This window comes from Seriola lalandi, unplaced genomic scaffold (genome assembly GCF_002814215.2).
Source record: "Seriola lalandi dorsalis isolate HSWRI2012SDOR001 ecotype SW California unplaced genomic scaffold, Sedor1 jcf7180002054873, whole genome shotgun sequence".
Lineage (NCBI taxonomy): Eukaryota > Metazoa > Chordata > Actinopteri > Carangiformes > Carangidae > Seriola > Seriola lalandi.
The window spans coordinates 357,085-381,298 of NW_019525426.1; the positions used below are offsets into that span (position 1 = coordinate 357,085).

The window sequence follows — 24,214 nt, forward strand, 5'->3', positions numbered from 1 at the left end:
CACTGGGACAGTTGAATAGAACAGAGCCATTGTTAACGTTATTAGTGACACTTTTCCTACTAGGATAAGCCAAATTGTCTGCCATGAAATAGGCCTATTAATTCATTATCTCGTATCTTTATACAAGCAAATTAAGTATTTTTTATATTTGTGGGTAAATTGTCTTTTTGTGTTTTTATCTTTTCATGTCTGTAAACTCAAATTGGACAGAACTGCATTTGTTTCATTTCTATTAATCAGCTTTATAAACCATTAATGTACTTGCTATTGATATGTCTTAACTAAATGAACTGAGAGCTACATAATGGTTTACATATGTTTATTTGTAGTTTAGTGTGGTTGTAAAACAGGAAGCTGCAGTGAGGGCCACACAAAGACATTTTATCCAATCACTACTTTTCAGCTTGCTACTAAGAGATTAGCTGGTTTTCACGCTTGACTATTTTCTTGAGCTCCATTTCTGCCACATAAGTTTGCTTGTGTAGTGATTCAACTACGACTTTAAGTGAGCAGTTGGATTGACGGACAGTGAGAGCGGTTTGGATATTGTGGCTTCCAAGGAAACATAAAATATGAAATATTTGCATGTATATCTGTATGCTGACTTGTTCAACCTGGTAACTGATTTAGTACAATCCACTGCAAATATACTTATTGCATACAAACACTGAAAATTCCTCCAGTTTGCCTTTCAGTGAATAGCATATGAACACCACTTGGCTAATCTTCTCTTATGGTGTCATCGTGATGGCATAGTCACAAGACAGAAGATGTTTCAGACAGTGCAAATGATACAGAGCTTATGATAGTGAAATGTACCGTTTACAGCTTAGCAAAACAGTGAAAAACGAAACAACTAGGCATTCAATGTCATTTGAGGATGTTTTGTGTCTTGGTCATTATTGGTCTTTATGTAGCTTTTTTGTGTCTCTTTGTGATGGTTTTGGTTGTCTTTGTGGTCATTTTGCATCTATTTATAGTCATTTTGACTCTCTTTTTGGTCATTTTGCGTCCTTTTACGGTCGTTTTGTGTCTAACTGAGCTCTATGACTTCCAGAAAAGAAATATTAACTGTCACTGTCACTTCAGGCTATTGCTTTGAGACCCACAGACCTCTTGGACCCCTGGACCTGTAACCAATTGTCCTGTTTAATTCAACTTGGTGTCACAATCGGTCCATTTACCCAAGATGTACATGATATAAATGACACATAAATTAGATACAGTTACCATATACCAATAATAACAATAAACCAAGCAGTATATAATGTAATTCTATTACTTTCCTCTTTGATTGTTGAAACCATGGATGTATTAATGGAACCGTATGGTAAAGCGCATGCTCGTAGGCAGCAGAAAGGGGAGGGGCCAGGAGGTGGGCCGACCAACTGTAGGCAAGTGTGTGTGTTTGTGTGTGTTCGTCTCAACGTAGCACGAAATGTGTGTCCTCTCAGCAAAAACATACACACTAACGTGAGACGTGCTAGTTAACGGTTTTTTTTAGGTATTTAAAGTTTTGTTTTGTCGCCTTAAGACTGTTTCGATGTTGTACTCTGTATATTAAACATTCCGCTTGTAAAACGCAATATTTATTGGCTTAGAGCAGCCGACTTCGTTTCTTCTAAAGAGTGTCCGCTTCCCCTCCCCTCGATGAAGCGTTGCGATGCCCTCTGATTTTATATCCCTTCTTAGCTCGGATCTCGACCTCAATTCCCCCAAATCGCTTTACTCTAAAGGTAAGATTTTACTAAAGAAAGGCTACTGTTGCGAAACTAACCCGTTCTGTCCTGGTTTGAACGGAAGTGATATGGATGTCTTGATAGCTCATGTTAAGCTGCTAGCTAGCTGTAGTTAGCTTCTTTTTTGCTGTTAGCCAGCCGAGCTAGCCTAGATAGTTAGCTGTATTTGCATTAGCGACTACCTGACTGGTTAGCTGTCCATGTCACATGCGTGGAAGAGATGGTACGCTAGGTTGCTCTTCTAATTGCAACAGTGATACGTGAGATCACATTGACTTCATTAGATTTGTTTATAGTTTTGATAGGCTGGTGGCTAGCATTATGTTAAGTACATACGATTAGCTAGCCACAGCTACGTGAGGTCGTTCTCCAGCCACATTGTTCAGCGGTTTAACGTACTTAAGTCTTGGTCAGATCCTGCAGAGGTGTGTGTGTGTGTATGTGTGTAGCGTGTGTGTGTGTATCGCATCGCGAGAGAAGGTCGAAAAGTTGTACATGCGTGTTGTTTTGTTTATTCTTCTTGTTTAGTTTTGTAAAGTGACAGTGCCCCTGTTGTTTTGGGTTATGAGTGGAATTGAGCCAGAGTTATCCTCCTCACATTCTCTGGTTTCACAGAAAGAATGCAGTTGTTGGCATTTCAAAGCCCAGGGCTCATTCTCCCTGACAGGATAAGAGGTGTTGCCACCGGGGCTGCTAGTGCCAAAATGTATCCTATCTGTAATAGGCTTTGGACACGTGTCAGCCAACTGTTATGTTATTATTAGGAGGATGTTGCTGCATCATGTAGGAACTAGACAGTTAACTCTTGTTGTGGTTAGCAGGGTTAGTGGGTTGTACTGGCTTTCAGCAGCCCTCAGTCTTTAAGTTAATTTGCCCTCTGTTAACAAGTGTATCAACTTAATGTGTAAAGAAACTGTCTCTTAATCTTCCACTCAACACTGTCAGCTATCGTATTGTTGCTTATTCATGAGAAAGCCTTGTATACTGTGTGTTGTTGTGCACTGCACTCAAAGTTGTAATGTAGCCTGAGAAGCGTGGATTTATGCATTTTGATAGAATGCCGGTAGACAACAGAGCTTCCCCTACTGCCTATTTTACCCCCTGGTCTAAGCTGTAGTCTATATTCTGATTGCTAAAAGTTAACAAATAATTTTGCAATAATATCTAATGCAGCATTCCCGCCTGCTGTCTGACCTGCTGGTCCCACATCTGTCTGGCTGTTATGTATAGGGTGCTCATGAGCCAGCGGAAAGCATTGCTCTGTGACCCTGAATTACTCAGTTGAGCCTGCCATATGGTCGCACTGTATCACATGATGGCTGTTTATTTATATCTCAGTAATTGGGTATGTGTTGTGTTGGGGTCAAGGTAGCTGACGTGCCCATCAAAGATCTAGTCAGAGACCTCATGTATATCAGGCTGTAAGTGAGAGAGGGGACAGCTGGCCAAGTTGCATTTTGGCCTGACCAAGTACATTGCATCATTTAGTTGGTCATGTTTTTTTTTTTTGGGTTGAAAATTAGGCAAATGTGAAACCTCAAAAGTGAACTACTGAACCCTGATGTTTTTAAAGTGGAAAATAACCTCTGCCAGTCGCTTTTAGTAGATGTATGAGACCCCATTTGCCCAGTCTTGCTCTAGGAAGCGCCACCACTGACTTGCTTTGTCTCCCTACTCCAACACTAAAGCAAAAGACAATGATTTAATTGTTAACTATGTTTCATTGTAAATGACGAATAGCAAAATTATAAACACCTTTACAATCTGGTTATAAATTTATACAACTTTATGGCTGGGAACCTCATGATTACTCTTTATTCATCTCAAATTATGATTATCATACTTTTCCCATCTGTATGTCCATATTCACAATAGTGTAATTATTGACATCCATCATTATAAAAAAAATCTGGTTTGTTTTATTAACATAATGATTTATTAAAACAATGGAAATATGCCAACTCATAGGTTGAAGTTCATTTTACATGTGAGAGAAATAAGCTTATCTACTAGCATTTTAAAATATTCAGTAAGAGAGAAATTGTGTGATGCTTCTTTGACACTTGCTGAAGGGTTATCTATTTGGCTTCATCAGTACTTTTCCCTCCAACTTCAAGTGGAAACATGTAATGTGATTATATTGCTGAAATATTTTATCGTTGCATTACACAGCTTGTGTATTATCTTATCGAGCTCCCATTTCAAATGTTTTCATTTAGATGGATAGAAAATCCAGAAAGACAGTTTAATCTTAGTGAGAGGGGAAAAAAATCCCACATCAACTTATCAGTGTGAGAAGCTTGAGCTGAAGCATCAGTGTGTGTGATTGGATTCCAATGTGTGAGACTGACACACAGGACATTCATTACAGTGCCGTTGAGATTTGGTTCAACCATTAAATGACAATAAGTGTTCATTTATATGGATGCTTTATATGATGCACAACGCAAGTCGTTTTCTAAGGGATAATTTCTTTGATAGAAAGTAGTTCCAACATTTTTCACATTGCAGTTTGTGTATTATCCAGAGAAAGTGGACAGTGCTTCTGGAAAGATGTGATTTGATGTAGTTCTTCAACTTCAAATCACCATAAATCTAAGAGATGGAATTGCAAAAACTGTATAATTAAAACCAAAACTATCTGCATGGCTGGATACCTTTAGCAGCTCTAGCTCCTTCTCATAGCTCCAGAACAAGCCATTTGTTGTCTAACATTAATTCTTTTGTACATTATGGAGATTGGGAAGACTAGAAATCAACATGTTAAATATGAAATCTTAGTTTGGCTTTGCTGTGTTCTATTTTTATTTCATTGTTCCTGAACTGAGAGTGTTCATATCAGTGCAGGCATCCATTAGGCTCCATTTACTGTCAGTCACCTGAGACATATGAGAAGAAATGAAAGTCCGCTCTGGAAATAATCATTTAAAAAAATGCTGCCTAATAACTTTCATGTACACATTCATGTCTTTTTGTGTATGTGTATTCACTGCATCTTTCCAAACTCAAAACAATGGTTAAATACAGGCTAGGTTAACAATTAAAAGAACATTTTAGAAAGGTTAAAATACATTTATTATTATAACCATTTACTATTGCTCTCACATCAAATACAGTATCCAGCCATTTCTTGCCATTACATTTCAAGGTAAACAGAAATGGTGCAAATAGCCAAAAATGGCATTCTTTGTGGTTTGAGTGCAGTGAGTGGCTCTTTTGTCAGTACTCTGGCTTGAGCATATCGTTATGTGTTCAAGAGTGTAATTAAAGCAGCCATTGTTGGGCACTGAGATACATTCTTGGTCTGCATATTTTTTCATTTGCAACAAAAACATAGCCCTCATGAATTGTCTATTCATCTGTCATCCCCCGTCTTAGTCCTAAGCCAGCTGCAATGAATAAAAATGGACTGGTGGCCTTGCCATTTGGCAAAACCTTTAAGGCATGTGTAATGTGAGCAGTGCATAACTATGAGATGAGGTAATTTAATTGTTCAAAGTGTAGGTTAAAGTCAGTCCACCCCTGGCTGGCTAGTGTGTTGCAGTTTACTTTGCTGGGCATACTCTGGCAGGCAAATAAACTTGTACAGATGTCATCTGACTTCTATAAAAGCAAATTAAGACCAATACCAAAATCCATTTCACAACATTATCAGCATCCAGTGTCCATTTGAGCACAGAGGAAATTTAAACATCTTTTCCTTATCAACTGAGGATTGTAAGAGTAACAGAGCTGTGTATCTTTAAGTTTTTAGTATTAACCATAATGTGACAGTAGGATGGAAATATCAAAAACCATCAAGTACCAAATATGAGTATCGGACACTTAAGTCAGATTCTTCTTGTTTACTTGGTCTCTTGTCAGTTTTAGGTACAGCTGTTTGACAATAAAAGGCACATGCATTGGACCTTTTCCTTAAGGTGAATTTTTATGTAGTAAAATATGTTGATACTCGCAAAGTTTGCTATGTAAGTATTGTTTTGATATTGATACCAAAACCCAATGTTGTATTTGTATCAGTATCAAAGCATTGAGTGTAACCAAGCCTTATAGAGATGCACAGATCGATCGGCTGGCGATAGGAAAAGCCAGGTTTTCAGTGTGATGAAAATGAATGGACTGTGACCGGCCGGATTAGTCTCAGATATCCAATTCTGTGCAGGTCAAGTTTACAATCATGCGCCACACAATAGTTTGCATAATGAATTGTAACCAGAAAGTACTCACATGATTTTTGTTTACCCTCGTACACAGCAAGAGAGAGGAAGAGCCTTTAACTTCGTTATTTGATAGTCAATAGTCTATGTTTTATTATGAACATACAATTGAATTGTCCATTAAAGAAAAGTAACAAAATGTTTGTGTAGGTATCAATTATAGTTCTGTATATGATCCTAGAAAAAACTCTGAATTGGCTCAAATCGGAATCGGCAAGTCAGACTGAGGGGGATCTTGAGCCCCTTAGTACCAATTAATCATGGTTTGAATGCCACTGCCTATCTGAGTATTGTTGCTGACCATGTGGATCCCTTTATAGCCACCATTTACCATCTTCTCATGACTACGTCCAGGGTGATAATGCACAATGTCACAAAGCAAAAGTCTCAAACTGGTGTTATGAACATGACAGTGAGTGCAATGTACTTAATTGGCCAGTCACCAGATCTGAATCCAGTAGAACACCTTTGGGATGTGGTAAAACGGGAGATTCACAGCATGAATATGCAGCTGACAAATCTGCAGAAATGATGCAATGCAGGCATGTCGACATGGACCAGAATCTCAAAGAAATGTTTCCAATATCTAATGGAATCCATGCCACGAAGAATTAAAGCTGTTTTGAGAGCAAAGGGAGGACCTACCCAGTATTAGTACAGTGTTCCTAATAAAGTGCTCAGTGAGTGTATGTACTGTACAAACACTGTTTTGCATTCTGCTCAGTCCCTGGGCAGTCTGGCCTATGAGTAAATTCAAAACACCAAATGAAATCCAGACTATGCATTTACATATCCAAACTGAGTGGAATGATTAAGCAGCAACATTGTGTGTCAGTTGGTTTGTGCTTGCGCTGGTTATGAGCCTTATGAGTTTAAGATGATTAGATTAAATATTTTATATGATAATACTTAAGGTATTAGTACACATGAAAACAAACATTCAGTGTGTGACAGGCAAATACAGTCATCTCTTATTGACTATTATGGCTGATAAGCTTCATGAGATCTTTTTTTTATATTGACACTATAAAATGCCCCTGATCGTTAATTTGGTAAATTCAAGTAAAACTATGACATAAATGACATTCAGGGAAAAAAACCTGTATGCTTAAACAGCACTTTTATTTAATTTTAGGTTGGTATTTTAAGCAGCCTTATGTTCTGACTTTTATTTAGAACCTCCCTCACCTCCAAGTTTGCCTGTGAAGTTTATTTCTGCTGAATACATGAATGCTTGGCTACACTGTTCTGTCTATGCATGGCATCATAAATTAGTGCATCCTAATGCAGAACCCATGGAAAAACAATGATTGAAATAAACTTATTTACACATTGCATGTTTGAACAAAACCATCCCTATAACAACTGTCAATATATTTTTTTTAAAGTCACCTTTTACATTTTTTGACCATGGATCCATTTTCCAGAGGATATTTTTCATACTTTGATATGGTGCAAATTTGAGGTTGGTCTGTTCTGTTGTGAATTTTATAAAATGATCTAATTGAGAGCAAGTGGGAAATGTGTTTAAGCAGAAACTGCACTGTTGAAATGTATTGTAAAATTTAATAGAAAAAATTATATAAATTTTTATAGTGTTGACTCGGCAATGCATGTCATCCTACCTGGCTTTGTGACCCTCCTTACCTGGGTCAGAGAATCCCCAGCCCAATTAACAGTCATTTCTGTTATCTTTACTATGTAATGTAATATAAATCAATTTAGCAGGAATATTTATGTAACAGCCTGCCGTCGCAGATGTAGTGTGAGTCTGTGACCAGTGACGACATTTGTTCATATGTGAATGCTTGTCGCATATGAATGGGTTCCAGGCAGGTTGAACAAACATTCAGTAGACTCACTTCATACACACACCTCCTGTGTGAAAGGGCTATTAGTCAAGACTGAGGTCATGTCGGGTTGCCAGTCAATCCGTTATACATCCATGCACAAAGACCCCCTCTCTTCACACCATGAACAAAGCACAACAGTCTGAGATGGAGGGTTATCCCTCTGGATGGACAAGTTTTTCTGTAATTTTGACGGGACTATTCATTTAAAACAGATTAGCTTTGGATAAGCAATAGAGCATGAAGTGGGCCTCCATCTCAATGCTTTCAAGTTTTGCCTGTCTGATTTTTGTCAATTAGTGTACTGTGTAATTCTTTGTGTGAACTGTGAGGACTTTGTCTTGTCACTCCCTCAGCATCATTGACGTCACAGAAGTGCGAGATCATGTGTCTTGTCAGTTTCTTCGTTCTGCTGGTGCTAAGTCATAGCTGTGTATCAGATGACTACTACACATGCTGGGTGCCGCCGATGCACAGCTGAAATACCCATGTCAGGGAGTTGACAGGTCCCTGTTTCTTAGCAACCAGACTACCTAATGATGTGTTCATCTGCCATCAAATGTGGTTTATGCCAGTGTAACTGCAGTGGTTGCTTATAGTCTACTTGGAATCACCATCAAATACCAAGTAATGTCTCTGCAGGTTTTATTACAGTAAACCCCTTGGGAGGCTAATTTAGATCATCATAAGATACCCTGTGTTATGTTAGTGTTGAATGCAGGAGAAATTTTGATCATAAGACCAAGATTTGCTTCCAGTCTCATTCTGGGATTGCCTCCACTTATTTCTGAAAAGGGAACATGGAAACAACAACTAATCTGAGTGAGATACTTTACTAGTTTTGTAATTGCTGTCAAGATTACACTAGCGTAAGTGCAATTAACTATTGACACAATTACATTTTGTGAAGAAAATGTATTGGCTGTACTGAATTTAGTTAAGTGCTGTCTGAAAATGTTGGAGCCAGTGTCTAGCAATCATTAGTGGTACTGCATCTTAAGGCACTCCTGCATTCGCCTCAGTGTCCAGGCCAAGAGCATGGCGAGCATGGAACTCTTGATGCCATATGTTTGACATGAGACGTTTTGCGCATAATGCTGTATGTTTGGTGTTTAAACTTGTGAGAACTCCGATTTGGGTTAAGTGATAGTAAAAGCAGATGTTTTGTTCTCTTCTTAAAAAATTGGGCACAGTTGTACAGGCTTAAGGCAAAATTGCTGAATTCAAAGTTGTCAGAACATTTCCACTACCGTTTCTAATTACTTGGTCCAGTAAATAAACAATGTGATTTATGTTTTTCAGAGCCTAATTTATCTTCTCCTGCTCATCCTTTATGGCAGAGTCAGTATATGACCTCCTCCCCAAAGAGCTCCAGCTCCAGCCGTCGTCCACCCAGACCGACCCACCCACCATGAGCCAGAAGAGTGGGGGAGAGGCGGGACCTCCACCCTCTGCAGCCTTGGCCTCAGGTGAGCTACCTGCTCAGCCAATGAAAACCATGATCTGGGATCAGTTTTCCCCTTGCCAAACTATTCCCCAAGTCAGTAGGGGTAAAGAAACTAATATGGCCTTGTATCAATTGTCTGGGGGCAACTTCACCCTTTCACCAGTTTCAGAGACAATTCATCTTTGTGACTGTATGAGATTATATTGGCTAATATATTATTTATATTTCAGCAAAGCTATTTTAATACTGCTGGCATAGTCATTAGGGTTTCTCTTGGGTATATTAGGGGTTCCCCCTCCTGGCTCCACAGAGCAATAGTAGTACCAGTGGGAGGGGTGGGGGCAGAGCCAATTTTTACAGTTGAACTTGAGCTGTATTTACATATATTTTGGGATTGTAATTTATTCCATTATTGTGTTGTATTAAAGAAACAACCAATTTGTGAATATCTGTTGTAATTGTTTTGATTAATCCCAAAGGCCTGTCTGAAAGCTTGTTTGACATTGTCAGGGTTGGGGGACCCTGTTAGGTATTTTAGATAATTATGTGATTAACATAGTGAAAGCATGGGAAGAGGCATCGCTCACCTTTACTCTATGCATTGAAGCTTTGATATTCACTCAAAGTGCAACTGCAATAAGTGTCTGCAGCTCTTCACCTGACCAGTTTATTTAATAAATCTGATTGGCACCAAAAAAGATATACATTTGAAAATTGTTGTGTAGGTTAAACCAGTTTCTAAAATCAATTACCATGTAACTATCCTATGCTACTGGCAGCAACTATAAATCTTTGGAATAAAAGTCATACACAGAATGTTTTTTTTTCTCCTGGAAAGCTTTACTCTGAATAACAGCTACAAGAAATGTTGAGTTCGCATTAACAGCATGCTAACATAGCTTGTTCTTTCTCATTTCACTCATTTTTTCAGCAGCACTTTTCCCTGTGATGCTTGTGCTAAACGTTTTTTTTGTCACTTGGCTTTTTAAGCAAATGAAAAATATATTTGGGTGGTCCAGCTTCAAAAACAGAAAAAAAAACCCATGCAGCGTAACCCTGTACTGTCCTTTGGCTTTAGCAGTCATCTCAGACATCCCCCATGTTATGCCATTATATTGTGTTTCAGAGTCTGTGTATTAGCACCATAGTTTGAAGGCGTCAGTATAGTTAGGTTTTATTCTGTAATGCCTTAACAAGTGCCTAGAACAGAAACAGCCTACGCATTTTCACACTTAATCTTATACACACTCATTCAACAGAAGGTCATGTGAGAATTTCCTGAGGTTTCAAACTGTTTGAGCTTTGCAGCTAAATGCAGCTACTCCCACGTTTGAAAGCAGCTGATATTTTCATTAATTATGAAGGTTCTGTCTCTTTATGAAACAGTGAAGTTGCCCCTGGCAGACAATGAACTGTCTTTTCAATTTCATGTAGTAAAGCAAAGGAATATGGTCTGATCTTGGATCATGGTTCAGGGCAGTCAACGTCAGCTATAACTGGGAAGGATTCTAGTCTTCAGTTTGATTTAAAGAGCAAACTAACTGGTCCACAATCATGTTGGAGAGAGCGCTTTTGTTAACGCTACCTTTTCACTATCCTGTCTGACCCAGCTGGCCCTAAGCAGTGCTGATCAAAAGCATGACTACTGTAATGTCCTTAAGATCATCATTAACCAAATACACATGCTTCAAAATGTCTATAAATGATCAACTTCAAAAGTTACTCCTTCGTTCAGTATATTAACTCATCCAATTTACTGATTGACAGAAGTTGAGTCTTGAATGATCAGCTCTCTTGTTGCTCATTGGCTGTCTCGTTTTTATTGCAGGAAGTTCCCTCTGAGGCAGGGAGTGTCTGCATATAAAATGGTCTGCAGTTCACTGCTCCATAGGTCAGAGGCTTGTTTATTCTGTCTCCATGGCTACGCTCAGTCCCAACCAAATCTTCCAATTGGCATGCGCAAACTACTGTTTACTACTGAATGCACATTGCACAAACTGTACTGTAACCCTGGCAACCCTGGCAACTTAATTTGGCGCCACATTACCAGCTTGCAAATTTGGCTGTACAAGAAAGTTTGACCAGATTTTGTTATGTTTTTTTCTGGCAATGTGTATGTAACAATTTGTAGCTTGCTTTTGTTTTTGTAAACAAAGCATGCCAGTTTTGTCACATTGATTTATATTGAGAAAGGTTTTGTAGGAATCAAAACATTGTGGGACCTATAGTACCCTTCTCAACTTTAACTTCAGAATATTTGATCAATGCTTGACAGCTCTCGCATGCACAGTGAGAGCATATAACCCACAACAGTCTATTGAAATTAGAGTTGGGAAGAGGGGAAATCAATACAAATTATGCACAAATTCAGCTGCTTGAATGGGACTGCTAGCCTGCAATGTGCTGAACATCTGTACTAACTTATTTATCTGTATATACTACTGCAGATGCCACCTCTTCCACCTCCAGCCCCTCTGCCTCTTCCTCCCTGGCCATTGGAGTCCCATCCACTGGCCCCGCTACCTCATCCTCAGACCATCTCAAGGTTCCTCAGCATCTCCATTCCACTGGAGGGGATGGAGTTGGAGCTTCAGAGATGCAAGGTATGGAGGGCGCTGTATCTGCCCCCAGCAGAGGCAACAGTGGAGCAAACACTGCAGCAGGAGACATAGGGTCAGGAGTGTTGTCAGGGCTAGGAGTCCAGCAGCCTCAGAACACCCCATCAAAACGGAGGCCTGTGTTGAGCATATCCCCGCCACCTGAGGACCTATTTGACGACAGCCAGATGTCTTGCCAAGAGGAGCCTACCATATCTGGTCCACCAGGTCCAGACTCTGAGCATAGCAGCAGCATGTGGGCTGATGACTCCGTCTCCAACTTCAGCTTGATCAGCTCCATCTCCTACAATGACAACACAGAGGTGCCACGCAAATCTAGAAAACGCACCCCTCGCCAGCGGCCTGGCCCCAAGCCTGCTCCTCCGGAGGACAGCATGGATGTGTTCGATGCTGACAGCGCCAAAGCCCCTCACTTTGTCCTATCCCAGCTGGGCACAGACAAGAGCAGTGCCATGACCAGGTGCGGTGACCCTTGTCCAATGAACATTGTGTTAGCATTGTAACTCAGACTACCTCTGTCCTCCTGTAGGAATACAGTAAAGGTCATTTAATTTAGTTTTGTCTGGGGTAATTGAATTTCTGGAAGCCATATTAATGCCATCATGTGATTTGTTTCTTTTTTTGTTGCCCTGCAGCTCTCTGGAGTCAGGGACTGTTGTGAAGGGTGGGTCACTGTCTGCTCAGTTCCCCCAGAAGAGTGATGGGAAGGAGCTTAAGATCCTGGTGCAGCCAGAGACCCAGCACAGAGCTCGCTATCTGACCGAGGGCAGCAGAGGTTCTGTCAAAGACCGCACACAGCAGGGATTCCCCACTGTCAAGGTTTGACAAAGAAGGCCAACGGCTGCTTCTTGACACAGGAAAAATATTAACACCTAAGTTGGAAATGACTGAATAAGGCCAAAGATACACAGGACACGGAGTGTGGAGTACTGTGCACCACATGAGAATGCCAGTACAGACACATCAGAAGCATTCACTCTTATCCACTACCAACAAGAGTTTGTTTTCAGTTACTTCAAAAGCTTGATTTTACAATGGCTAACGTGCTGTATTCTGTATTCAACAACATGCCCGATTTTAGGAGGGCAAAAAATTGAAAACCAGATCATCCTATAGAAACTTATCCTGTTACTGAAAAATCTGGCCAGGGAAGTGAAGGAATAGCTGCTGCTCTGTATTCATTAATAAGGCACTTAACCTTCCACTGCTCCACTGAGGCTGCTCCCAGTTGTCATTGTGTATAAAGTATGAAGCACTCAACAGAACGACCCTGAAATTCATCAGCACATGTGTTGTATGACAACAACACTAAAGATGCTAGAGAGTCTAGCTTTGAACAAATTCATGCTTCTTTTGTGATATAATTCAAAGTTTCCTATTTGCATTGTATTACCCTTGTATGTTGTTGTGAGTTTATACAGACTTTTTCTTACCACCCTGGCAAGCATCCACACATTACATTGCACTCTTCAGTATGCATTTCTTTTGTGTGCATTCTTGTTGCCTAACAAGGATTCTTTAATAGGGGAAGCATTACTCTTCATGCATTTTGCGTTTAGCCCATGACATGTGTTGCTTTGGGCTTAAAACATCTTTATTGTTTAATAGTGATATTTTTTTCATTATTACTGATGGTCAAGTTATTTACACAATTTTCTATTCTGTCCCCAGTTGGAGGGTGTGACTGAGCCAGTGGTGCTGCAGGTCTTTGTAGCTAATGATGCAGGCCGAGTGAAGCCTCACGGTTTCTACCAGGCTTGCAGAGTGACAGGACGCAACACCACTGCCTGCAAGGAGGTGGACATAGAGGGCACCACTGTTATTGAGATCCCCCTGGAGCCTAGCAGTGACATGACACTCGCGTAAGATGTTATTTTTTGTTCATAATTTGGGATTAGTTAATATTTACGCTGTGTTGATGTTTAAGAAGTGTGCTGTGTGCTTGCTCTGTAGTCCACATCTTGTGCTTGCTTCCACAGGGTGGACTGTGTAGGAATTTTGAAGCTGCGTAATGCAGACGTGGAGGCCCGTATTGGTGTAGCAGGTTCCAAGAAGAAGAGTACCCGAGCCAGGCTGGCTTTCAGAGTCAACATCCCCCAACCTGATGGATCTGTCCTCACTTTACAGGTCCCTTCATCGCCCATCCTCTGCAGTGAGTAGTTCAGTCATAACATGAACTAAAAAATAGTCCAAAGCTACAAAGGCAGCAGTTATCACCAGGCTTCATGAGGCTAAATGCTAGGGAATTCATAATGGTGTGTTTACAGTGTGTGTTGTTTGGCTTTTGTCACACACAGCATTTACTGTGATGGCCATCGAACTCAGTTTTGTTTGGAACAGACCACAGAAGCTTCTTTCCTTTTCTTTCAGGGTCTTGCCCATGCCCTCTGGCAAACACTAACCCAGATGTCATGTGAGTTTTGATTGTTTGACTCTTCTGTCATTCTCCAGCCCAGCCAGCAGGAGTGCCAGAGATCCTGAAGAAGAGTCTTCAGAGCTGCTCAGTGAGAGGAGGAGAGGAAGTATTTATCATTGGAAAGAACTTCCTCAAAGGAACCAAAGTTATTTTTCAGGAGAACATTGCAGGTGCTGTAGCCAGCTTGATGTTGTCCGTGTTGTGCTTTGTATTTATGTGAATACGGGTTTTCGTCATTTAGAGCTCCTGGTGGATGGAAGAATAAAAAAATATTTTTTGTTTTATTCGTAGATGATAATTCCTGGCAAGCCGAGGCAAAGATTGACATGGACCTTTTCCATCAGGTAAATGCAACAGAATTGTATGTATACTGCTGTGTTTGTTCTTGAATAATACAAGATGCTGTGTCAAACCTGCCTCTTTTCATTGACCATACTCCTCATGAGATTCTACTACATATCACACTCTCGGATTTCCAATGTTTTCCAGAACCATTTGATAGTGACAGTCCCTCCGTTCCACAACCAGTCAATTACTTCTCCCGTTTCTGTGGGAATCTTTGTGATGACCAATGCTGGTAGATCACATGACGCCCAGCCCTTCACCTACACTCCAGATTCAGGTACAGTCACTAGCTCAAGCGCAGAGTTTGACTAGTTGATGATTTTCAGAACTACATGGGGATAATCTCTTTGGATTAGAGGCCTCTTGTATCTTATTGCTTAGAGGTGTGGATGGGGCTTTATGATTATAGCTAACGTGGTAATACAATTTTTTAGATTTTGTTAGGAAAAATACTATTTGTATTGTCTGTATCAATAAACATCTTGACTTTTTTTAGCTACAGAAGATGCATTTAAATGAAAGGTTTCAGGATCAGAATTCATCCGTGACTCATCACTGAAACTTGAATCACACTGTTATAGGTTAATAAATTGTGAAACTCAAGGTATATACTTCCAGTAGGTGCATGGTTTTCTCACAGACACCAAGCTATCCTGTGTTTCCACTTTTACTTTCAGCTGATAACTCAAATGTCCGGACAGTAAAAACAGAGGGACCCTCACTGGTCAAGACATGTATATTTGATGGCCAGATGAAATCTATGTCCTCTGAGCGAACCGACTGCTCTGGTCAGCCTTCCAAACGGCAAGAGGACACACCAATGGAAGTGTCTAGCAATCCACCACCCACAGATGTTTTTAAGGTAATATACATTTCATTCCAATTAAAATATCTATTTCAGAATTTCAGTTGGTAACATTAATGTTTCCTTTCTCAGCCATCCCCTGACCCTCTCGTCTCAGTGCAGCAGACCCTGGAGCTCAGTGCTAGTCCTCATCCAGGAGGAGAGTCTTTTCAGAGTCCAATGCCCCTACAACCTGAGGATGTGGAGCTTCCCCAGGCGCCCCCTGTCTTTCCTAGCCTAGAGTCTCTCAGCACTATACAAAAGCAAGACATTGCCCCCTCAACTTCCTTCCCAGTGTCAGGAGACACCACAATCCCCCCTGTGACACCAGAAGTCCCTCAGCAATTCCTCAGAGACCCTCAGGATAACCTGCCTCCTGAGAGTTCTAACAATAGTGGGGGGGTTGTAGTTGTGGCCATGCCCCAGATAGCAACTCCCGCTCAGCCCCAGCCACAACAGTCACAGGTTCCCTTGTTCCCCCAGGAAGGGGTGGCGCAGCTGGAGAGGGCAGTAAGGGAGCTACAGGCTGGAGGTAACACCACGCTCCAACAGGTGTTGGAGGCAGCTGTAGCCCAGCAGCAACTAAACTCTGTGCTTTACAGCCCCACACCCTCTGCAGACTCTCTCCAGCAGCACGTCCAGGAGAACATGAACAGCCTTAGATTGGGAACCACAGATAATTCACTGTCTACACAACAACAGTTACAGATACAACAGCAACAGCAAATGCAACAACAACAGCAGCAACAACAACAAATACAACAACAGTTTCAACAACATCAACAACTGCAGCAACAACAGCAAATCCTTGGTAACCTTCAGCATCAACAACAGCAGCAACATCTACAGCAGCAACAGCAGCAGGTCCTTGGCAACATGCAGATCCAACAGCAACTAATACTACAGCCACAAGACCAACAACAGCTGCAGCAGCAGCAACTCATTGAGAATATCCAACAGCAGCAACAGTTACAACAAAATCAGCAGCAGCAAGTCCTTAACAACATCCAACTTCAGGATCAGCAACAACAAAATCAAATACTTACAAACTTACAACAACATCAGCTACAACAGCAGCAACAACAACAGCAGCAAAATCAGGCATTGAGCAACCTACAACAGCAACAACAACTACAAGAGCAGCAGGTCTTGGAGAATTTGCAGCAGCACCTTCAGGCTGAGTTGCTGCAGCCCCAGATCCACTCCACCACGCAAGTACAGCAGCCAGTGTCCCTCCTTCAACAGGCTGGAGAGCTGCTCACCATTCAGACCAGCTTCCCAACACAGCCTCCATCCCACACATCTCCCCCACAACAGCTCTTCCAATCACCCAGGCCCCTTGCTGAGACCCAGGGCTCTCAACAGCAGGTCCAAGCTGCCCTGCTCCAGAATACACTGACTGTTCTGACCAGTGGCAGTCTCAACTCAGAGCAGCAGTCCCCTGGGTCATCACTTTACCTGTCCCCAAACCCTCAGCCCCAACAACAGCAACCACAGCAACTGGCATTTATCTCCTCCATGGAGACATCTACCAGCCAACCCCAGCCCGTTGCAATGTTTCAGAACCAACCCCAAGCTCAGCTCTCCCAAATGCAGCAACAGAGCACCCCCATGGAGCAGCAGCAGTCTGCGCAGCAGAACCAACAACAGCCACCACAGCTTCCAATGGGCCAGCAGGGCTCCTTGTTCCAAAGTATCCCAAACCACTCACAGGCTAACCCCGCCTCCCAGAGTCAACTCTCCCAACCCCAGCAGACAGGTCTGCTCCTTTGCACGACAGATCTTAACCCTCAGGCTATTCCCCCAACTATTCTCTTCAGCACCCCGACTCAAGGCCCTTCCCCTATAGGGAGCATTAACGTTGGAATCCCTCAGCCAGACCCAGCAGAGCCCATGTCCTTCCAAGACCAGAGCTCCTCAGGCACCAACTCAGCATCCACTGAGAACCAACAGCAGAGCCTGTTCCAGGAGCAGCAGCCAATGCAAGTGGGCCCAAGCTCCAGCAGTGTCCCAAGCAGTCAACCTGTGGAGCTGTTCCTGCCACAGACATCTCTGTCTAGCCTGCAGAGTACTATTGGCTCACAGGAGCTAAACAATCAGGCTCCAGCCCCTGGCACAACCATCTTTGTGGTTCAAGGCGGTGTTGGTGTCGTAGCCAGCCCTGGCCAGCAGCCCCCAGAGCAGCTTTTCCAGACAACTGTGGGTGGGAATGTGGCTCCACAGGGACAAGCCAACCTGTTTGTGTTTGGCATCCAGAATGGTAAGATGATTTTGGGCTTCTTTACCTCCAAAGTTCAGTAAATCAGAATGTAGTAATTGTGAAATTCTTGTTTTCCTTAAGAGCAACTGTACAACTCAAGTTGCCTCAATGCCACAATCATGTCGTTCACCTGCAGTTTGATTATAGTGATTATTTACATTTTCTATTCCTCCCAGACTCGCCCCAGCTGCTAAATTCCTCCGGACCCACTCTGCCAGCTCAGAGCCAGCCCCAGAACTCCAGTCACATGCAGCCTCTGTTGGACCAGCCCATGGCCCAAGCTGCCTCTCCAATGCCGGCGACCATGCACAGCAGCTTACAGAACACCCTCCAGGCACAGATGCAGTCCAGCTTAGAGAACGCCATACAGACCACCCTACAGAATGCAATGCAGACAAACACACAAACAGCTCTGCAGTCCAGTTTACAGGCAACCATAGAAACAAGTCTGCCAACTCCAATGCAGACCAATCTACAGACACAAATACAGAGCAGCTTACAGAATCAATTGCAGGCATCAATATCTGCGTCGTCCAACATGGATAAAATTGAGGACCTACTGGAAAGCCTACAGAAGTAGTGATAAATATTTGGACAATGTGGGCACTAAGGAGAGTGAGTGATATGTAGCTGAGAGTTATACATCCTAACATCAACAGAGTGGTGGTGCATGTTTTTTTGTGCCAATGCCACAAAACTTTAAGAAAAATTTAAGAATTAAATTCCCCTTTTATCTAAAACCCAAATTATGAGCTCATGTAACTCATTGTTTTTATGAAATATCTATCATTAATCACAGCCTTCATACATCCATTGACCTTGAATTGAGGAATCCGCCTTTGTTATTACCCCTCTTGCAGGATCAGAGAGGCCTGTAATAACTGCTTTATCCATCAGTCTCAGAAATGCAGTGTTTTGTTGTCAGAGTGTTTTAATAATGTGAGTCTAAGAGATGATTATGATTTAAAAAATAGAAAAAAAAAAAAAAAAAACCTGTCAGGTTTGGTGGAAAAACTGGAAAGGGATAAAGAATGTCAGTGACAGGGAAACAGGGGGAATAGTAATGGGATGGAGATGAGGCTGTAAGAGCAGGCAGAGAAGATAAAACAGCCAGCCATGGAGTGTATATCAGATTGCACATAAGTGTCAGGTATGGGCTGAATCTCATTTTGTGAGTGTGTAAACTCACTTCACTCAGAGAGAAGCAGTCAGTGAGGAGTGTTTTTCTCTGTTCATCATATAGAGAGACAGTGAAAATGTGGGGAAAATGCCTGGCTTAAAAACAGGGGTGAAATAATTTCACAGCCACTCAATTTAAACTTCTTTGTCATGGAGGACATAAGATCTTTCGCAATTAATCAAACCCTTGTGTTTGCACATGTCAACAGTTTGACTAAATTATACTCTAAGAGTAAAGACTGTTAAAATACGTACATTTGTAGAATGTTTTTGCCTCCCATCATATTTGCTGCCATGGCTGGAGTTTGCAACTGAGCAGACTCTATTAGAGGGAGGACAGTTAAATGTTGATATCAACTCTGCTCTACAAAAATGAACTCGCTCACCAAAACGGGCTGTCAATACATTCTGGTATTGCAGGGGATTCCCCTATGTGCAGAAAGCAGCGAGAATATTTAACACTCACAAATGAGATTCAACCTGGTGAATAATGTGACTTAGTCTTTCATTTAGGCACCTCCCAGTGTTTTCATATGTTTAGGCCTCATCACTGGGTTTGCAGAAGCTTTCTTGGTGAAATTTTAAGGAGCATTATAGTGTGTGTATCTTTTTGTTTTGATAATGTGGATAGAAAGAAACTTTCCACTAGTGAAAATGGAGTGTTGTGTGGTTTTATAAACATTTTATCTCAAGCACTTTATAACCTCTTTTGTGTAACCAGCTAATCCTTATATCCGTCCACAGCTCTCTACTGACCCAGCTGAATTTGTACTCGGATACGTCCAGTTAAAAAAAAAAAAAAAGAAAAAGAAAAAAACAGAAAGCAGTTGTCTTTGTAAAGGTAAATACATCTTAACCAAGCATTTTTACATTTTCTCATGTCAGAATATTTTTGAGGTCTAGGACAACTTTGTATAGAATGTCTGCTCACTGTTGAATCCCTCTTTGTATTCAGTCTCAGTGGTCCAGTCAAGTCTGTCAAAAAACAGCCATTCCCACAAAAGCATTGTCATTTTTCAGTGTTGGAGTGGTAAGTAGGCCTTTGTGTTTTACACACTGACAAAACACCTAAATACTGATTCATTTAGACTGTGCATTGAAATGAAGGATTTTCATTGTTATGCTATTTGTACTATTTACTGTTCAATCTTTCACTTGAGACTGTTTTACCTTGTGTTGTGTTAGATATTTAAGTTTTTGTCTCAGTGTGTTGGTACCGTGCGCAGGCTGGCACCATGTGAAGTTGGCACCCAGTACCCGTCCCTTGTGTTGTGAACAGGGGCTCACTGGTAAATGAAATCTCTGTTACATAGAGGCCGCCATTTTGATTCTATCTATGGTGCTATGTGCAGGAGTGATGGGCACTTCTGATGTGATGTTAGTACGTAACAGTTTCTACTTAAATCAATAGCACTGACATTAATTGTTAGCTTCGAAGCAGAGTTGAGTCTAGAGAGCTGGCTGTTGTGGTGGGGTCAGACTGGAGTGCACCCAGGCATACCAAAGCTCCTGTTGTGAATCCTTATCATCTTGTCTCATACTTGTCCTTTTCGAATGCCCTTCTCATGTTTACTAATTTTTACTCACTCATTTAAATTATGCAGCTCTTACATGGATAGCAATTCAGCATGTTGTTTTGTTTTAAGTACATTTATAAAAGACATGTAAAGGTACTTTGTTTCATGGATCATTTAATCTCATCTCTCTTAACATTTCCACCAGTTTTTACATTTCTCATTACATTACTCTATTTTTTGATGCAAAATAACACTGCTGTACTTTCCATATCTACAACAGTAGCCAATTTGGCATTATCAAAAGGCCAATGTTTGAGAATAATTCAAATGTTAGAGTAGTATTGTTCACATATGCATCTGTTTACATTTTCATAGTCATACTATTTTGTCCTGCAGCTGTTAGTGATCCATTTTAAAGTAACTTATCTTTTTTAGAATTTTGTATCCATGTATCAAAATGTAGAGTATTTTTGTAAAACTAAAGTTTTTGGTTTATGCTCATAGCACAGAATATCATTGCTGGTATGTTTTCCTGAAATGAAGCGGAGGTTTATTGTGAAGTGTATGACTGAAATTAGAAATGTAATTAAGTGGACATCAAGCAGATCTGTTAGAACATCATTCTACTGTTTTAACATTTACCCAATTTGTATAATGTAATACATGGGCTAGGTTTCTTGTGTGTGTTTGTTTTTTTTCTAACTTCTTTTTTTTTTTTTTTTTTTAAATGTCATGCATCTCAAATGGCACTTTGATTCATCCGTTAAGTGTAGATCAGGTTAGAACACAGTAGTGATGTTTCCAAGCATTCCATTCCTCTTGGGTAGGGGAGTTTAAGAGCACATGATGTTGCGGAGGAAGTGCGGAACAGTAATGCCTCTTAAAGCCATACCAACACAGAAAGCCAACCTGTGACTTCAGTTTCATGAATGTAAATTTTACCTCATGGTGTGGACATAGAGCTTGCTCTACATCAAACATCGGACCAATTACAGTTTATGAGAACATATATTTTGAGGCAGAGGGGATGGGTGGGGTGGCACCAACTGTCATTTGTGTCACTGTACATTTGTCAGCTTGTTTTGTCTTGGATTGTGGTGTAATTTCATGTTTTTCACGTCCAGTCGTTTCATTTTGAGCAATCCAGGATGCTCAGTCTGACTCTTCGAATAGCCACTTCCACCTGAAAAAAACCATGTAAGACATTGATTTAATAGTGGCGAAGATAGCACACAAATCTTTACACAATATCAGTTTTGTCCTTCAGTCATGTAAATGAATATCCATGTATATTTAAATGTGAAATATACTGCAGGGGTATCTTGAACTTCAATTGTGATGCTTTCAACAGAACTTTGTGTGCCTTGATAACTTAACCGTTACTCTGCTGTGTTCACTGGTGTCCCTTTTGTGTCACTGCTATTTGGCCCCTTGTCCTTTTTATTCCTGAGGACCGTCTAACATCAGGACACTTTTCTGTGATTTAAGTTTTATTTCTACAACACAAGCGCAACCATAGCCCATACCCATATATTTTAGTGTTAACATTTTCTATTTAGAAATCCATTGCAAGATATCAGAGTGAGTACTCTCAACATAATATTGTGCAGCTTCACCAGTGAATTGTCAACTTGTTTATTATTTTCTGTTGAAAATGTTTTTTTCATGCCTCATGAGATTTGTACATGTGAGGTAAAAGGGACGAGACAGTGGAGATTGTTTTATGGAGAGCTTTCTTGTGTTGATGTGCTTGTCAACATTACTATTGTTGCTGTGAAATGCTTGATCAAATGGAGCAACCATGATAACTGTTAATTGCCAATAGTGTGAGCTGTATCTTGTGTGTAATCAGTTTGCTCACTTTTCCTAGTTCGCTTTCTATTTCACATTCTCCAACAGTTCTGTTGTATCCGTTCTGTGTAGCTTGAGCTTTAGTATCTAGCCTTAAGATCCTGAAGTAGGGATAAAGGTCAACCCCAGTGTGTTATCATACATCTGAATTATTATTAACATGTACTTTGCCTTGGTCTGGACATTTGTATACTCTTCTGTTTATATCTGTAATCCTGCTGCTACATTAAATGAATTAATAAAAATCTAAACGTCTTGATTTGCTTCTTTTCTCCCCTCTAAGGTTTTAAATGCACTAGTTATACAAAGCTCTGAAACAAAAGAATCTGTTAGAACTAGTATTGCATGTAAGTCAAGATTCCTGTTGTACACATATCCTCACAATTAACACAAATTATTACACTGCTGTTAAATAAATCTGGCTTACAGTATTTTGTATTGGTACAAATGCATTACCAACATTGGGAAAGGATGTGTTCATAGTTTACTAATTCTTCTATGTAGAATCTGGTGGAAGAAGGATAATGGATCCTCAGAGTCAAAACCAACATCAAACTCGGGTTGTTTTCTGAGAGCAAGTGCAGCCACCAGTATGGCCAACATGGCAGTCAGGCCCCATATGTGATACTGGCTTCCTGAATCAGGGTCCACAAAATGAAATGAGTGCAATGGCCCAACCATCCCAGCAGCACCATGGGCAGTACAATGGTCCTTCTCGCTGGTGAAGAAGTCCAGAGGGACTGTGAACACGGCACTGACTTCGGCTGGGTTCGGGCAGGGATAAAAGGATTCCTCTATGAATCCAACCACCGGGGTCACCAACAGACCACTCTGTTAAAAGATTTGAGGGGGTAATGTGAGAAAAAAGATGAACCCAGAGCAGCTGATGATCTGACAGGGAAGAGTCATTTGTGTTGTCCTACCTTATTAATGATAGGGAACAGTCTACAGACCACCTGAACACCTTCAGGAGATAGACCTATCTCCTCCTCTGCCTCCCTCAGAGCTGTGTCCACATCATCTCTGTCACTGGGGTCTCTCTTCCCACCGGGAAAACACACTTCACCAGCACTGGTCTTCAACTTAACAGAGACAAAAGTCAGTCAAAGGTAGAGTTAAATTACAGATATCGCATTAGTCCTTCACCCAACTGACATCCATGCAGGTTACCTCCTTTGAACGCAGGGTCATCAAGGTGTACAGCTCTCCATTCTTCACAAACAGCGGGATCAGTACCGAGGCTTTGGGCAGGACCGGTAGATAAGACAATTTGTTTCCAATGTCAAACTGTTTTAAAATGGCTATAGTCTCCTCCTTAATATCCATGTTAGCTGTTCGGTTTCAAAGCAGAAACGGAAAAGCGGAGGACAGCTACAAAACCATGCATTTAATGCAAAAGCAAATTAGAAGCCTATCTATAACCTACAAGTGAAAACTATTTGTGTACAGCTTGAATATGTGGGTTTTCAGGTCCGACTGTCTTAAATAGCTAGCTGATTTCCGTTTACAAGTAAACATGCCACAGCACTGGTGCAAGTTGGAGCAGTACTACGCATTGTACGTCACAAGGTCACGCGATAAACTAACGGTAGCACAAAGCTAACCCTAATGTTAATGACAGCAGTAGGTTACATGTGACAATATTCTTATGATTACATGTATTATTCACACGAAAAATGTTATTATTAATTGCTATAACGGCTAGGGGAACGTTAAATGAAATCAAACTGAAAACGAAAATATGTCGTCATAATTAGGCGACGAGCGTTAGCCTCAATTATCTGGGCACTGTGGCTTCGAGTTTTATGGCATTTATACATTTGCTTCTCCAAAGTAAGACGGACTGTGGGAATGCACAAAACAATCTTATGTAAGGACAGGGACTTGAAAATGTTTACTCGAATATGACAAAAAAAAGTATAGTGTTATTT

At 41.0% G+C, this 24,214-nt stretch overlaps 2 protein-coding genes across 5 annotated transcripts; one reads left to right on the forward strand and one right to left on the reverse strand.

The window, feature by feature from the left end:
- The first annotated feature begins 1,402 nt into the window (after nt 1-1,402).
- Nucleotides 1,403-22,538, forward strand: nfat5a (nuclear factor of activated T cells 5a). Of its 4 annotated transcripts, XR_015438592.1 has the most exons (13): nt 1,403-1,736; nt 9,147-9,275; nt 11,701-12,331; nt 12,507-12,690; nt 13,543-13,733; nt 13,851-14,023; nt 14,323-14,457; nt 14,579-14,631; nt 14,777-14,909; nt 15,310-15,494; nt 15,570-17,736; nt 17,913-19,756; nt 19,871-22,538. XR_015438592.1 is itself a non-coding variant. In XM_023428269.2 (12 exons), exons 2-12 carry the CDS (start codon nt 9,140-9,142, stop codon nt 18,314-18,316), a joined length of 4,392 nt encoding a protein of 1,463 aa, XP_023284037.1. In that variant the 5' UTR covers nt 1,403-1,736; nt 9,109-9,139; the 3' UTR covers nt 18,317-22,538. The 4 variants fall into 4 exon arrangements, 3 of the variants coding, with proteins under 3 accessions (XP_023284037.1, XP_023284036.1, XP_023284038.1); XM_023428269.2 differs by having other exon boundaries at nt 9,109-9,275; nt 17,913-22,538; XM_023428268.2 differs by having other exon boundaries at nt 17,913-22,538.
- On the reverse strand, nt 21,136-23,843 carry nudt7 (nudix (nucleoside diphosphate linked moiety X)-type motif 7). Its single transcript, XM_023428273.2, has 4 exons — nt 23,454-23,843; nt 23,207-23,365; nt 22,740-23,114; nt 21,136-21,615 (listed from the first exon to the last, which is right to left on the reverse strand). The coding sequence occupies exons 1-3, from the start codon at nt 23,607-23,609 to the stop codon at nt 22,761-22,763; spliced, it is 669 nt and encodes a 222-aa protein (XP_023284041.1). The 5' UTR covers nt 23,610-23,843; the 3' UTR covers nt 21,136-21,615; nt 22,740-22,760.
- Between the last annotated feature and the right edge of the window lie 371 nt (nt 23,844-24,214).